We start from the raw sequence: 16,020 nt of genomic DNA, 5'->3' as shown, positions 1-16,020 counted from the left end.
TGTCCTGTGAGCTCATTTAAAATTGACTATTTCAAAGTGGAATAGTGTTCTATGGTCAGTCGAGTCCAAATTTGACATTCTTGTTGGAAATCACGGACGCCGTGTCCTCCGGGCTAAAGAGGAGGGAGACCTTTCAGCATGTTATCAGCGTTCAGTTCAAAAGCCAGCATCTCTGATGGTATGGGGGCGCATAAGTGCATACGGTATGGGCAGCTTGCATGTTTTGGAAGGCTGTGTGAATGCTGAAAGGTTTATAAAGGTTTTAGAGCAACATATGCTGCCCTCCAAACGACCTCTATTTCAGGGAAGGCCTTGTATATTTCAGCAGGACAATGCAAAACCACATACTGCCACTATTACAACAGCATGGCTTCGTCGTAGAAGAGTCCGGGTGATGAACTGGCCTGCTTGCTTTCACCTATAGAGAACATTTGGCGCATCATTAAACGAAAAATACGTCAAAGACGACCACAAACTCTTCAACAGCTGGAAATCTATATAAGGCAAGATTGGGACCAAATTCCAACACCAAAACTCCAGCAACTCATATAGCCTCAATGCCCAGACGTCTTCAAACTGTTTTGAAAAGAAAAGGAGATGCTACACCATGGTAAACATGCCCTGTCCCAACTATTTTGAGACCTGTAGCAGAAATCAAATTTGAAATTAGCTCATTTTGTGCATACAATTTAAAATTTCTCAGTTTAAACATTTGCTATGTTCTATTGTGAAAAAAAAAATATTGGCTCATGTGATTTGAAAGTCTTTTAGTTATCATTTTATTAAAGTTTAAAAAAACATCCCAACTTTTCTGGAATTCGGGTTGTATATTAAAAGAATACATACAGCATTTTTGAATCCGTATGAATGATAGACTCTATTCATTTTAGCTTCTGACTGAATAGGGATACAAAACACCAGAACACACTGTATTAATGGCTGGCATATTTTCACTTGCCATTAGGTTGTGTTAATTTGGGGACAGAACTGGCAAATTGTTTTGTGCAGAGTCAGTTTTTTTACTGTAAAGATTAATAGAGTTGCACTGATGCAGAAACTATTATAGCTACATTTTAAATCAGTTAATTTATTTATGAAAGGTTTTTTGTGTGAAAGTGCTTTAATTTCCAATATTTCTGTCCCTAAATTATTAAATCTAATTTCTAAGGCAGTGGGATTGTTGCCACGTTGTATTTTACCTTTAATACAGTACAATAACTGACAATTATACACCTGTCGGACAGAACATGAATAAACAACATCTCTGAATGAGATGAAATTAACTTTAAAGAAGAATATGTTGTAGCCTTACATCTGGCAAAACAATTTAAATCTCAATAAAAGTTATGAGAAGAATACCATGTTGCCAGAGCAATTGCAAGTGAAGACATTTATTATAGAAATTGCTCATGTCTATGTAATTGCTTTGGGCAGGCAAACGGCAACTACACAAATTTGCTTCTGAACAGCTATAAAGTTTTCTCACTGGTAAACGACACATAATGTAAACCAATAATGTTGTCTCTGGTTGTCTTGCTTCTGGGATGCCTTTGGAGGGCATTTTGCAGGGAGGGTGAAATCATATGCCTTCAATGCTTTTAAGCTAAAGCTAACATTTTTAAATAACTGACTCCATCCTTTACGTATGCAAATACAACTTAATTTGTCTTGTACACAGGTAATGCAGTTGTTGTATTATTTGTTTTTGTTTGTACAGTAGCGTAACTATAAATGCTTTAACAGTGTTGGTAATGGAATGTATTATAAAAGTTGAAAGTTTTGAAGGTTGGTTAATCTAATTTTGGTTCAACATTATATACAAACAACAATTAGGCAAATTTCTAGGCCTAGAAAATGCCACACTTAAAAAGCCATAGAATTTGCCTTTATAGTTTATTGAGTCTGGATGTTGATTAATTAAAAGATGCACTTTATAATTTATTCAGAGAAATAATCCTGGGTATGTTTTAGAAGACACTTAATTAACGCTTTCTATAAAACGCTTATCCTGTCAATGTAAAACATTGCAAATGACATGAGAGGTAACAATTCATTTACAAAATCCTAAATCAGAAGTAACAATTCATTTACAAATATCCTAAAAAAAATCTTCTGTGATGGATTAGGTGCAAACCCATAATTTTTAAATGCAAGTCTGTGGCTGCATCTGAAACCGCCTACTTCCATACTATAAAGTAGGCAAAAAGCAGTAGGCGAACGTATATTAAAACAGTACGTGAAAAGAGTAGTATGTTCGAATCCTCAGTAATTATAAAAAGAGTCGGCGTAAAATCCCCGGATGCTCTACTGTATCCACCCAGATTCTGAAGCAAGCATCAATGAATACATTTCTATCCCTGCTTTCCCAGAATGCCTGATTGGCATAGGTAAAGTGTTTCTTAACACACAGCCAGCCATATTGTCTGCCCAAAGGCAGCAACTTCTTACAACTTCCATACCCTGTCGTGTGAAGGACAAGATATTATCTCGGCAACTTCCCTACAACGGATTGCCTACATGAGTACCCCAATAGTCGACATCCACCTTTTCTATAATTTTCAGAGCCATCTTTACCAAACAAGCCAGTTTAACTTTGGACTGAGCCGGGATGTTGCCAAAGCATACAGCATATCCAACATGTATAACTATTGAACCAACAGGCGGATGACATCAAAGTCATATGGAGAAGTCTAATTTCTATTTGTTCTCGCGGTATTGTGATGTCATCCTCCTATAGGTTCTCGTGGCGCCACATTAACTCGAACAAGTCTATTATGCCAAAAGTCACATGATAACATGTCAACAGATCAGACAGGCGACAGATCTCTCTCTGTGTGCTACGGCAAAAGCGTTTAGTTGTAATTCAGCCACATTGGAGGGTTTTCGAGCATTAACCACCTTTTTAAAGTGCCCATATTATAACTGCTTTTCCACAAGTTATATAGGTGTATGAGTTCCATAAAGCATGTTTCAAAAGTTGTTTGCTCGAAATAGCTTGTAGGACAAGATTGTTACCCATCTCTAGGAGCCTCTGTTTCAGGGCAGTTCAGATTGTGCCGTTTTGAGCTAGTCATTACATATTTATGAGCTGCTGCTCCTTTGATCACGCCCCACTACTAACGTCATGTGCGCGTGCTCAGTGGTATCGTGAGCAGTACAGACCATACTGTGTTATTATTTTATATATTATTATTATTAACGGTTTATGTTGCCAACAGACAAATCATGCAGAAAAGTATCACTAATAAGTACACTACAGTAGAAGAAACTCATGATGATTCCAGAGTAAATTGTGATGTTACATTAGCAGTCACAACAATACACTCATTTTCCCTGGACAATGCTAACATATTCCCGTTATAAAACATTTTCAAACGCATTATTTTTGAAAATTACAGAAATTAAGACCCGGTGGGGGATGTATACTGCTTGTGGGCCGCGTGCTAATTGCTAGAAGCTAGCGGGAACTCCGGACCGGAAAGTTATTAGAGGTTCTGGGGTTAGCCTCGTCAGAAAAGCCGGGGCGGTAAGGCCAGGTCTCGGTGTGTGTCAAACTCATCATGACACAAAGATTCCAGCGTAAGTTGTGATGAGCAGTCTCAACAATATACTCGTTTTCCCTGGACAATACTAACATATTCCCGTTATAAACATTTTCAAATGCATTATTTTCGCAAATTACAGAAATTAAGACCTGGCGGGGGATGTATACTGCTTGTGGACCGTAGACCTAGAAGCTAGCGGGAGCTCCGGACCGTACAGTTATTAGAGGCTCGGGGGTTAGCCTCGTCAGAAAAGCCGGGGCGTAAGGCCCGGTCTCGGTTAGTTTGGCAAAAAACTTTTAGCTCTAGCATCATAAATGTAGTATTTTGTGACAGAAGAGGGCAACATACAAAATATAACGTGACTTCTTACATTTTGTGTTGATACAACGCGATCGCGAATCGAATCCAGCCTGTTTCAGATGTGTGAATGATCCATGAAAGTCCAATAAAATACAATACAAATAAAAAATACATCCAATGACCATTTTTGTCCACAAATGCGTATAATCCGTGGAAGCTACATAGTCTGTTGTTTACATCAGATTTCGCATGAAGGTCTTATCGCCTACAATCTGATGACTATTTGCGTCGTAACACACTGTATATAAGATTACTCCGGGTTCCAATAACCACGCGTTAAAACTTTGTTTTTAAAAGTAGGCGGGAGTATACTCCATAATATCCAAATAGCGCTGTTATTTCAGTGAGACATGATAACAGCACAGAGGGTAACAGCAAAGTGACTGACTGCTCTGTGCTCTCTCTAGCTCCCTGGTGGGTGGAGACATGCGAGTGGGGTGGTGGGCGGGAAAATTCAAACTGAATGTGACGAAACATTTTGTGACGTCACAACGGAGCTGAGTTTGAACTCGCGCGATCTGAGACTCAAGGCAGAGGACATTCAGAAACGTGTATCTCACTCAAAACAGCATGGATGGATTTTTTTTCCAGTATGCGTGTGGGAGCATCAGAGACATAAAATAACACCCCAAAACCCAGAAAAAGTGAGTTTTTCATAATATGGGCACTTTAATGTCATGCCACAGCATCGCAATAGGATTGATGTCAGGACTTTGACTAAGCCACTCTAAAGTCTTTATTTTGTTTTCTTCTGCCATTCAGAGGTGGACTTGCTGGCGTGTTTTGTTCCAAGTTCGCTTTAGCTTGAGGTCACAAACAGATGGCAGACAGCAGAATTCATGGTTCCATTTATCACAAGATGTCCCGAAGCAGCAAAACAGCCTCAGACCATCACACTACCACCACCATATTTTAGTGTTGGTAAGATGTTCTTTTTTCTGAAATGCTGTGTTAATTTTATGCCAGACGTAATAGGGCACACACCTTCCAAAAAGCTCAACTTTTGTCTCGTCATAGAGTATTTTCCCAAAAGTCATGGGGATCATCAAGATGTTTTCTGGTAAAACTGAGACAAACCTTTATGTTCTTTTTGCTCAGCATCGGTTTTCATCTTGTAACTCATCTTCATCTTGTCATGCAGGCCATTGTCCAGTCTCTTTCTTATGGTGGAATCATGAACACTGACCTTATTTGAGGCAAGTGAGGCCTGCAGTTCTTTGGATGTTGTTGTGGGGTCTTTTGTGACCTCTTGGATGAGTCGTTGCTGCACTTTTGCGGGTAATTTTGGTCGGCCAGCCACTACTGGGAAGGTTCACAGAAATATGGCCAATGAGGTTTTGAATAAAGTAAGCGGGCTTACAAAGTTTTTAGCCAGAAATTCTAAATTTTTAGAACGCCTCACAAGTGGTTTTATTGTTTTTTTTCAGCAAGTCCCATGTATGATGGTCACAATTTGTGGAGCTCAACTGGCTCCCCATTGAGTCTTGTGTTATTATGTCAAGACACTATGATTTATAAAATTCAGTTTGGTAGTGTCCCATCTTTACTGCAGTATCATATAACTAAGGTAAGGGACACACACAATATTAACACTCATGGCAGCATATCTGACCTACGTCCTTACTCATGTAAGACAGAGTTAGGGAAAGGAGCCTTTGCTTATATAGGGCCAGTGCAATGGAACAAGTTGGATCAGCAAATAAAAGTTATTCCTAGTTTGAACACAAGGCTTGGTTACTAGATAGGGCTGCGGAATAGAAGTTATAATTTTACTTTCTATTCATAAAAGAGAAATGTTTTTATGTTATGTTATTGTTTATGTGTCTTGTATTGAAGACCACAGTGGAAATAAGTCTTGGACTTTATTGTGTTTTTATCCTCGATTGTATTTGATGTCTTTTGTGGTTATGTTAGGGTGGCCATTCGTGCCAGTTCCGCCGGACACGTCCCGAACATGTTTTTGGGTTCTCGCGTACGTCATCAAGGTTTAATAATTTGGGTTTAATTTCAGAAAAGCAACCGTTACATTTCAAGGTAAGAATGAAACTACAACGATTGTATGTCTTAAAAGAAATAAATCTTAATTTTCTAATGTATTTTAAATGAAATGTGATGACGTATGCGGTCGAGCAACGCGACTTCCAGAGAACGAACCCGAAAACATGTTCGGGACGTGTCCGGCGGAACTGGCACGAATGGCCACCCTAGGTTATGTGTAAGACATTGTGGTTGATACAATCAAATCAAATTCACCACTGTTCCATGGTTTTGCCATTTGTGGAAAATGGCTCTCACTGTGGTTCGCTGGATTCCCAAAAATTTGGAAATGGCTTTATAACCTTTTCCAGATTGATAGATCTCAATTACTTTTTTTCTCATTTGTTACTCAATTTCTTTGGATCTCACCATGATGTGTAGCTTTTGAGAATCTTTTGATCTACTTCACTTCTTCATCTTCTTCTTTAATTTTTATTGTCGGTTGACACTACTAGGTGTATTACCGCCACCGCTGGACTGGAGTATGGAACAGGAATTGCAATTTAGCTACACACTAGATTCCCTTAAAAAAGAAAAAAAAGAATTTATATATACATTTGCCTCTACCTGAGTTTAAAATAGCCTCTCTACTTGGTACTACGGACAATGAAACGGTACATGTTCCACTGTTTCCAGCCCACGCCCTATGCACTGCTCACAATTATCTACTTCACTTTGTCAGGCAGGTCCTATTTAAGTGATTTCTTGATAGCAAACAAGTGTGGCAGTAATCAGGCCTGGGTGTGGCTGGAGAAACTTAACTCAGGTGTGATAAACCACAGTTATGTTTTAAGAGAGGGTTGAGATATTTAAAACATGCTTTTTGAGTTTATACTAGGGCTGTGACGGTTAGGATTTTTTTTCTTACCACGGTGAAGCTTAAAAAAATCACGCGGTTATGCGGTTAACCACACAACAGTAACCCCCCAAAGCCCAAGCGACCCCAAACCAGACCCCCCCCCCCCCCCGCACATTCTCACAAATCTCCGCATATTTCCGTGGCCCTGCCACGGACTTTCTTTTCCGTGGCATTCTCACGGATTGGTTACTCAACTGTTTTGTCCTATTTTCTTACCATTTTCGGTTTAGGGTTAGATTTACATAAAATGTCATCCCTACCCAAACCCAACTCTAACCCCAATGCCAGGTGACAATTGATTAAAGTTTAGAAAATATAAAAGAATACATCAGAAAAAAATTGTATAAACCAATATTTACAGTGACAAAGTAATGCAAGCACCAAATCTAACCCTAAACCGAAGCGACAATGGTTTGAAAATAGGAAAAAGCAGCCGAGTAACCAATCCGCGAGAATGCCACGGAAAAGAAAGTCCGCGGCAGGGCCACGGAAACACGCGGAGACCCGTGAGAACGCCACGGAAAAATGAGCAAAAAATTCTGTGACTATCCCACGGAACTTTGTGAGATCATGTTGGCCTGACTGCTGTGCTGTCCCTTTGGTACTTCGCTCATCTCGCAAAAGTCTTGGAGATTTACAACTGTCGTTGCTGGGCTGAAGTTTTATGCTTTACTAAAGGTATGTTTGGTGCTCCCAAGTCCGACAAACGCCACATGATAGTTAATCATCAAAAGATGTGATTTTAGATAGTGGCATTTCCTCGCTACGATAGTCAGACATATAGGTCTACAGCTGATCGCGCTAGCCTTCATAACTATAGTTGGCATGTTTGCCCATTATAGTTTTAAATAATAATGCTATTCTTATCATTACCAACGCGCATTTCATTCTGCCCGGACACCTTCTTGCACCTGAATAATGTAATGTGCGTGGCTGTGAGATGCACTTGAGATTTAGTTATTCGCGCAGTGAGTGAGTTGGTAAGGTTCCATGGCATGCAATAAATATCAGAGCACCTGGGGCCTCATGTATAAAACTGTGCGTAGGATTCTTACTAAAAGTCTACGTACGCACAAAAGCCAAAAATGGCATACACCAAAAATTATGAAGATTTATAAAACAAAGCAGTGTTCCCCTTATAAATCACAGATCACCTGCAAGTGTGCGTACATGAATCATCCTAATATCCCACCCTGCAAGCCCATTCTCCCGTGAAGTTTGTTGTTTTATAAATCACAACCTTTGCGTGGGAACTGGCGTACGCACGTTTCCAGCTCTGTTTTGTGCGTACGCATGCTTTATACATGAGGCCCCTGGGCATGACGCGCTTAAAGTAATGGCTTCATGTTTAAGAAGATTGCACCCGTGACAGTAGGCTATTTGTGTGTATTTAATTGAACATTTTCTGTAGACAGCAAGTACTGAAACTAAGTGATTAAATAACAATAATCAGACACGCGCACATAATAAACCCCTATATATGTTTAATCCCTCCCCCTTGCGCGGAAAGCTGTTTTTTTCTCTAGAAGCCCTGAACACAGGATGGAAGACAGTAAATTATGATTAACAATGACTTTTGTGTATAGTTCATATCATACAGAATATGACTTCTGTAACTTTCACCAGCAAAATAAATAAATAATGAAAATATAAAAAGTGCGGTGATGACGATTATGACCTCAGCACCGCGGTAGTCATCTCATTACTTATCGTCACAGCCCTAGTTTATACCCCACTTGGCATTTTTCCATCCACCAAAAAACATTTCAAGTCAAGGCCAGTTAAATCATGTAATTATTCACAATACACACAGTTCAAAGCAGCTTTACAGAAAATCTAAAACATGTTATTTAAAAAAAAGAAAAAAGAAAGTATGTCCGTAGGTGTATTTAACAAAATCTCATTCCTTTCAGAAACCTATAGTTCTGCATCAATCCTTAAAAAAGTTTTTTAAGGTAATGTATTCAGTCTGTTTCCTAAGTCCAAACTCATGACCTTTTTCACTGCTAATGCAATGTTCTACCACTGACCTATACAGGACCATTTACAATTACGAAAAGAGGTAAAACTTTCATTACATTACTTCCTTGTACAAAGTAAACATTGTTTTTTTTTTGTTTTAGTGCTTTGCATTACACTCATCAATATTCATGTTTTCTTGTTCTTTCCTGGGTACTGACACTTTTCTCATTCTACAGTGCAGTGCAATTTACAGCTACTAAATGAATCCTTGGTGCAAGCTGGAAAGCAAACCTAAGACAACATCGAAGGGATGCGTGATCACAATCAAAACTCAAAATTTTAAGGTGCAGGAAACAGTAATGTCAGCTGATCTCTGAAATACTCTTGGAATCTCTCATCCCTTTTGGAGTTTCTGTGCTGCATTACCTCTCTGTTCACCCTTAGCAGGATCCTCTGCAGCAGAGTCACTTATATGATTAAAACATGTTGCCTGTGGCAGATACATTGCGCAGGGAACAGCTATATGCTCTGACATAATGTTTACTCCTACAGTAAATATCCATCCCAAAATACCATATTGTAAAGGGTTTTTAAATAGGGACGGAAGAGAGAATTTACAATTTTACATCTGGAAAGATTATATAATCTCATTGAGTCTGTATATTATCATATCTCTGGATTGTAGCCAAATGGTTGTGAATTTGAATTCCTTTCCTGACATGCATTCTTTCCTGTGTTAGTGTCCATGTCTTATTTATTATTCATCTAAGATATACAGGTATATGTGGTATATGATGTGTTATTAACATCAAATAATAGTAGGGACGTATAGCACCTTAATACTAAAGCCTGTTTAAATGCAAAATGATTATAACATTTATGTCATTTCACCGTTTGAACAGTTTAAAGTCAATCATAAAGGAATCCAACATAAAATATAGACATAAAATAACAAACACAATCTCATGGCAATTTATTTCGATGTGGCTAATTTTGCATTTTTGTATGATTTGCTTCCTCTCCTGTGAGGTTGGGGTTATGGGCAGGATTATAGCTGACATTAAATCAGCATATTGTCAGAGTATGATTTTGAAAGAAAATCGTTTAGAATTATAATTCATTTGTGCTCCGTCTGCGATTATGACTAAACTGTCCAGCATTATATTAACAATGCAATAATATACATTACAATGGTTATAATGCTGTGTGGTCATAAGTTGTTTCTATCAGTCAAAGAATATAGCTAAAATGAAATAATTCTTATAATCCAAAGATATGGCGTCTGTATTTCATGCTTTTATTTCATCCAGATTATATTATTGGGTAACACTTTACAATAATGTTAATGAACCCATTTACTAATTTTTACTAATACAACCTTATTGTAAAGTTTTACCGATTATTGAAATGATTTGTACTTGGGTGTTTCACAGTCATGTCTTTTTCAAAATGCTGCTGCTGACTGGAACAAAGAGGGAACATATTTCACCAGTGCTGTTCAATATCCACTGACACCCAGTTAAACATCATATTCAGCATTATTGTTTGTTAATAAGGGTTATTGTTCCTTATTAACATAATTGTTCCATATTAACAAACAATAATGCTTTAAACTGAATATGGTGTTTAACTGGGAGCCAGTGGAGAGAGATCAGCACTGGTGAAATTATGTTCCCTCATTCTTATCTCAACCACTTAGCCGCAGCATGTTGAATATGGTCTGTCTGGCTCCTTTATATATTTCAAATCTTCTTTCATTTCATTATACTACATCCAGAGAACTCAGATCAACCAGTAGCTTACAGTTTACTGTTTCAAGGACACTAAAAAATGAATTAAAGGAGACTGTGCCTTTTCAGTGGCTCCACAGCTTGGAAAAAAATGTGCCTTTTATATAGAAACTGCACCAACATATGATTTTAAATCTTTTATACATTTATTTACTATGCATTATGGCAATAGGTGCAGTGGTATAATTTGTACTGTCTGTGATGCATGTTGTGTTCATGTATTAAGGTATTTGTTTAAACTCTGAACAGTTTAAAAACTCTGTTTTTAAACGTGCTTTATAATTTAAAATGGATCACTGACGGATGTAAGTTAAATAATACATAAATTAATATGTTACTTTTGTATGATTTTTATTTTAATACTATTTGGATTCTTTGCCTTTGGTTCCAAATTATAGGCTAATACAAGATATGATCCAGAGAATGATGTTGATGTCCTGTCTAAAGCCGTATACTCTTTCTTGACGACAGGATACAGACGCAGCTCTTCTCGTTACTCTAGAAATCAAAGGCGACAGCAGTATTTTAGAGCAAAGGAGGCGATTCGCTGACGGGAGGCTCTGCTATTGGTTTACTGCAGGGGTGATGACACTGAAGAGACCGCATTCATACTTTAAAAGCTCATTCAATGCTCGGTGTGCACCGTTATCTTATTGCAGCGCTGAGAGAAGCCCGTGAGAGAGACATCACTGAACCATGAGTGAGGTAAGTACGGCACTTTAAGCGCAGACATAAATACATCTGTAATAGCGGCAGGTATGTGGTTTAGGAAATTCGCCTTCAATCTTGTGCTTACTTTAGAGTGCTGCTGTGAACGTGAATTACTTTATGAATTAATTAGGGCTACTGTATATGCAACACCATCTGAGGTTTAGCCGTTTTCATTAATATAATTATTTACTTTAATTTACAGTTTATGAAGATGAAGCAGGACACACCTGAAGCTCTGAATTAAGAATTAAGAATTTAATTTGTTTAATAATTAGCCGAATGAATTTTAGAATCGCACCATCAGTAAATGTTGAATAGCAGCATACTACAATGTTTATCTGAATCCAAGTAGGCTACTACGTTTAGAAGAAAGTAAAGATGATAAGCAGACCATTTCGCCATTAATTTACATTTATTCATTTGCATTCATTCATACAAGCTCTTGTATTTAATATGAATTCTAACAATATTATTTGTGTTAGTAGTTGTTTAAAATGTTTAACCTAAAATTAAATTCAATCAGAACTAATGTAATGTAATATCTGCGTAATTTCTCGTTTTCTTGCCGTGAAGCTTCTATTGTATAAAGAGGTACAAATAAATGTGACTATTAATAGCACAGCAATATGGTAAATTCTTTTGATTATGCGATGAATTTCACGGAAACCGAATTTATAGGCTATAGCTTACATCGAGAATGCGAGAAAATAACATGAAAATGTAGATATATGATTTCATAGAAAGGTGTCTCAAAAAGAAAGATTGATTTAGTGTAGTGATAGAGACAAAATTTCAATAATGTCAGACCAGATATAAATAAATATATAAACTGCTATAATATGCAACAGATCATGCAAACTGGGTCGCAATTTATTTAGACCTAATAATATTAACTAAAGATTTGTCATAATAGAAAAGAGACATATGTTTTTAATTATTTTTAAAGTTTCAGGACGGTTTCGGGCAGTAACATGCAAAAAAAGTCACACGGTTCAGACTTGTGCATGGGCTACGGTCGGCACATTGCACATTTGTGTGGCAGGGCATGGGTCTATGAAACTTCATTAATGGGATTTATGTGCCAATTATAAGATGATTATGGATATCTTTAACCACGTTGCCATTGCAAGGCTCTCTACTGCGCCCCTTTGAGTACAGCGTTGAAGTAAGCTTTACCTTGAGTCACCAAACTAGACAACTGTCAAAGGCTGTCTGTTTTTTTCCAAAACAAGTTGCGAACAGAATTTTAATCTTAAACAATAAATGTATGGCAAAGTATGAGAAACAGAAAGTGTGTCATATTCTCTGCATGTATTGAGTGATTTTGATCAAATTTGAGCTGTTCATGTAGCTCAAGCTAATTTATGGTCAAGGGGTTTATTTACATTGATCTGGCTATTATGAGTTAGTAATAGTGCCACTGCCGGCAGGAAGTGTTTCTCTTACAACATACTTGAAAGTAGTCCTTGAATATTTACTTAGAAAAACTTTGTTTCATCATCATTGAAACAGATAGATGTTTACTTGCCATACGGGCTGAACGCTACAGTGTACAACTCCACTGTGTAAGTTGTGAACAGCATTTTATAGACTTTTTATTCATATACAGTCTATTCCCTTAAGCTATGGCCACACTAAAAGATTTTTAAAATGTAAGAGACCACAAACATCTATGATGTCCATCTCACTTTGAACTCTGCTGCGCCATGACTGCGGTGGTTTCATCTTTCATCAGCTCGCTTTCTGATTGGGTATTGTTTCGTTCCATATGACAATCAACAGCGTTTTTGCGTGTTTGTCCTAGAGGTTCCCCCCACACAACAGGATTTCTGATTGGCAATATTCAATATGTTACCAAAATTCGGCCTGATTATCTTTTTGTGTGTGACTTGACTTTTCATAGTAGGAATATTTAAAAAATACTATGGTCAAGTTAATGTGGGCCATTTTGGGTGAACTACTCCTTTAATTTTCGCCTTTGTTATTATTTTAAATGGGACTTTTTCTTGATTCTATGCAGTTTTTAAACTGTGATGTATTTTTATAATTCAGCATTTTATGCTCATATTTGTTGACAATGCTGAACAGCAATTTGTGACCAATTAACTAGACTTCGGTTTGTATTGCATAATATCAATAACCTTCTCATGGGGTTTTCAGTGGTAGTGCTTAAATAACCTTTAATGCAGAAAACTTGTGGTTGAGAGTTGACAAAGATCTAGTCTATGTACCCAGTTTGTTTTTTCTAGTCATTCTTATTTTTGACTTGCTGAGCTTTTGAACATATTCAACCAAATATAGAGTGGAATGGGATGCAAATTATATTTTTTATCACATTCATCATAATGGTTTCATCACTATGTTGTTTCAGAAAATGACATGTTTGTCCTGTGTCGGCCATTATTGCTCACTAGATTCCACTCAAATCTACACAGTGCACCTCTAAAGGCGGAGTCCACGATGTTTGAAAGCCAATGTTGATATTTGAAATCATCCAAACAACACGCCCCTACCCCAACAGAATCTGGACCTTCTGTTGATAGACCAGCCCCACACATACGCAACCCGGCATTTGATTTGATTTGATTGGCTATAAGTGTGTTTTGGTAGTCGGCCCGTCTCCTTTTCCAAACCGTTTTTCAAACATCGTGGACTCCGCCTTTAAGTCATTATTTTTTAGTCTTTCAATCTTATTAAATAAAATATACATTCTCATGACACAGCTAAATATGTTGCCATGTTGCTGCAGAATTTAGAATGACCAATATTACATTTAGAAGAATTAAGTACTATAGGATCTCCCTTGACAATCAATCTCTAGATGAAAAACAAAGGAGTTTAATGTTGTGTTGTCATTGTTAATTAAAATGTTACCTACAGCAAAGTTTAAGTGAATGACAATGCACCTAATTTCACAACTGACTAAACCAAAGAGAGGTGATACTACTTAAAGTCAGGAGACTCACAGGAGAAGTTTTAGTAATGTAAGATGGGGGATCTTGTGACAGCAGAAGGTGCATTGAGGAAGTCAAGCATCCCCTCGTGTTTCAAGAGCGGCTCATCTGTGCATAATTCAGCCTACCCGCAAGAGCTGATACTTGGTCTGTCAAGTGCCGTCATTCATCTTAAAGTCAAACATTGCTTTGTACTCATATCACTAAAGAGCTCAGTTGACCATTTCCCACAAATTGATCACTAACAAATCTGTACAGCACTAGCAGTGCCCCAAAAACTTGTAATCTGTTTTGCTTTCTGCTGCCTACAGAGGCAACCATAGGTCACAGGGGGTCTGTGCCTTTAGGTTTGTGCCAATAGGTGACATGTTTGTAATGCAACCATGCATGCAAGACTAAGATCCTATCTGTCTCGCTGGGGACAGAGTCACATACATTCATGGCACAAAATTCACAAATTCCTCCTTTCTGTTTTTTCATGGAGGATAACATTCTGTACAAGCATTGGATTGTCTTTTCGTCAGTTAGTGCATTTTATTGCACAACAACTATTCAGTATTTAAGCTAAACAAAAGAAATCATTCACTTCTTAATCTGAGGACAATTGCAGATAGCACTTCGTTGCCCTCCAGTTCCCCGTGTGTAAGGTCACATGAAAGCGATCAATCCCATAGTTGCATAATGGCGTCAGGTACGTTCATGTCCCTTTTGTCGGTGCAAGACAGTGGTGTACCTTCTTTTAATGAATACACAAAAACACAGCAAGGTTTGTTAACTCTACTTACAGAAAAGTAAAAAACAAAGAATGCGCATTAGACGTGTTTTGCTTTTTTATGTTTTTAATCAATTTATGGAGCCCCTGTAAACTGCAAAGTTATATAGTATATTAACTGTTTTATTACAATGTTGTCATAAATCATATTTTACTTAAAATAAAAAAGCCTTACAACCGTCAACTACGGCAATGCTTCTTCTGGTTCCACCAAGTTACTTAAAGACATGCCCCCAACTCGTAAACTTAAAGAAAATCTCAGTCCACTGGTATTTACAACTTTGTGTCTGGTCTTCATGCATGTTCATTTCGAAAATATGATATATCTGACATTACTTGAGTGCATAAGAGTTGCGTGCCAATAGTGTCCGTGATGTCACCAATAGGTTTCTGAAGATTGTTTTTGAAGCCAATAGTAGGCGGTGCCTACCGTCGCCATCTTGGCTGCGCTTCACCGCGCATTAGTAGCGGATATCCAAAAATGGGTAAAGAGGCAGGACATGGGTGAAGCTGAGGTGACTGGTTGCTGAGACCACGCCCACCTAGCTCAACTCTAGTGACATCAGTGGCTGTTCACAAGTGTCCACGCCCTTAATTATGCAGGACTTTAAAGCTTAATATAATTTAAATGAATGAGTTATAAAAAAAATCACCCCCCCTGACAGTTGTTCTTAAGGGCAAAATTAGCTATACAGACCCAAAACATTTTTTTGTACCAGGCTGTAAACATTATTTTTTGCTCTAAAGTAGGGCATTTTAATATGGAGTCTATGGGAATTGACTCACGTTTGGAGCCAGCCTTTAGCTGCCAATTGATGAATTGCAGTTTAAATCACTTCCATATTGGCTTCATCAGAGAGATCGGAAGGTTGCCCCTCGATGCCAACTTGATGCTCATGTTTTCTATTCAAGTAGATAGGACTTTTATAACTTTCCTAAAGGGACTTTGATAATACTCTTTAGTTTGGTGGGTTAAAATGATGCCCCTCCCTTTTAAGTCATCCCGTGTTCCATGGAGGCAACTTTATTT

The 16,020-nt window shown here is 37.8% G+C and overlaps 1 protein-coding gene across 1 annotated transcript in view; it reads left to right on the top strand.

The window, feature by feature from the left end:
* The first annotated feature begins 10,833 nt into the window (after window positions 1–10,833).
* Window positions 10,834–16,020, top strand: part of pcp4b (Purkinje cell protein 4b) — a 28,999-nt gene continuing 23,812 nt past the window's right edge. Inside the window, exons 1-2 of the mRNA XM_055195611.2 lie at window positions 10,834–10,858; window positions 11,025–11,258. Coding sequence (XP_055051586.1) covers window positions 11,250–11,258 — 9 coding nt within the window. The 5' untranslated portion in view covers window positions 10,834–10,858; window positions 11,025–11,249. The remainder of the gene's footprint in view (window positions 10,859–11,024; window positions 11,259–16,020) is intronic.

This window comes from Misgurnus anguillicaudatus, chromosome 24 (genome assembly GCF_027580225.2).
Source record: "Misgurnus anguillicaudatus chromosome 24, ASM2758022v2, whole genome shotgun sequence".
NCBI lineage: Eukaryota > Metazoa > Chordata > Actinopteri > Cypriniformes > Cobitidae > Misgurnus > Misgurnus anguillicaudatus.
This window is presented reverse-complemented; position numbering and strand designations above follow the sequence as displayed.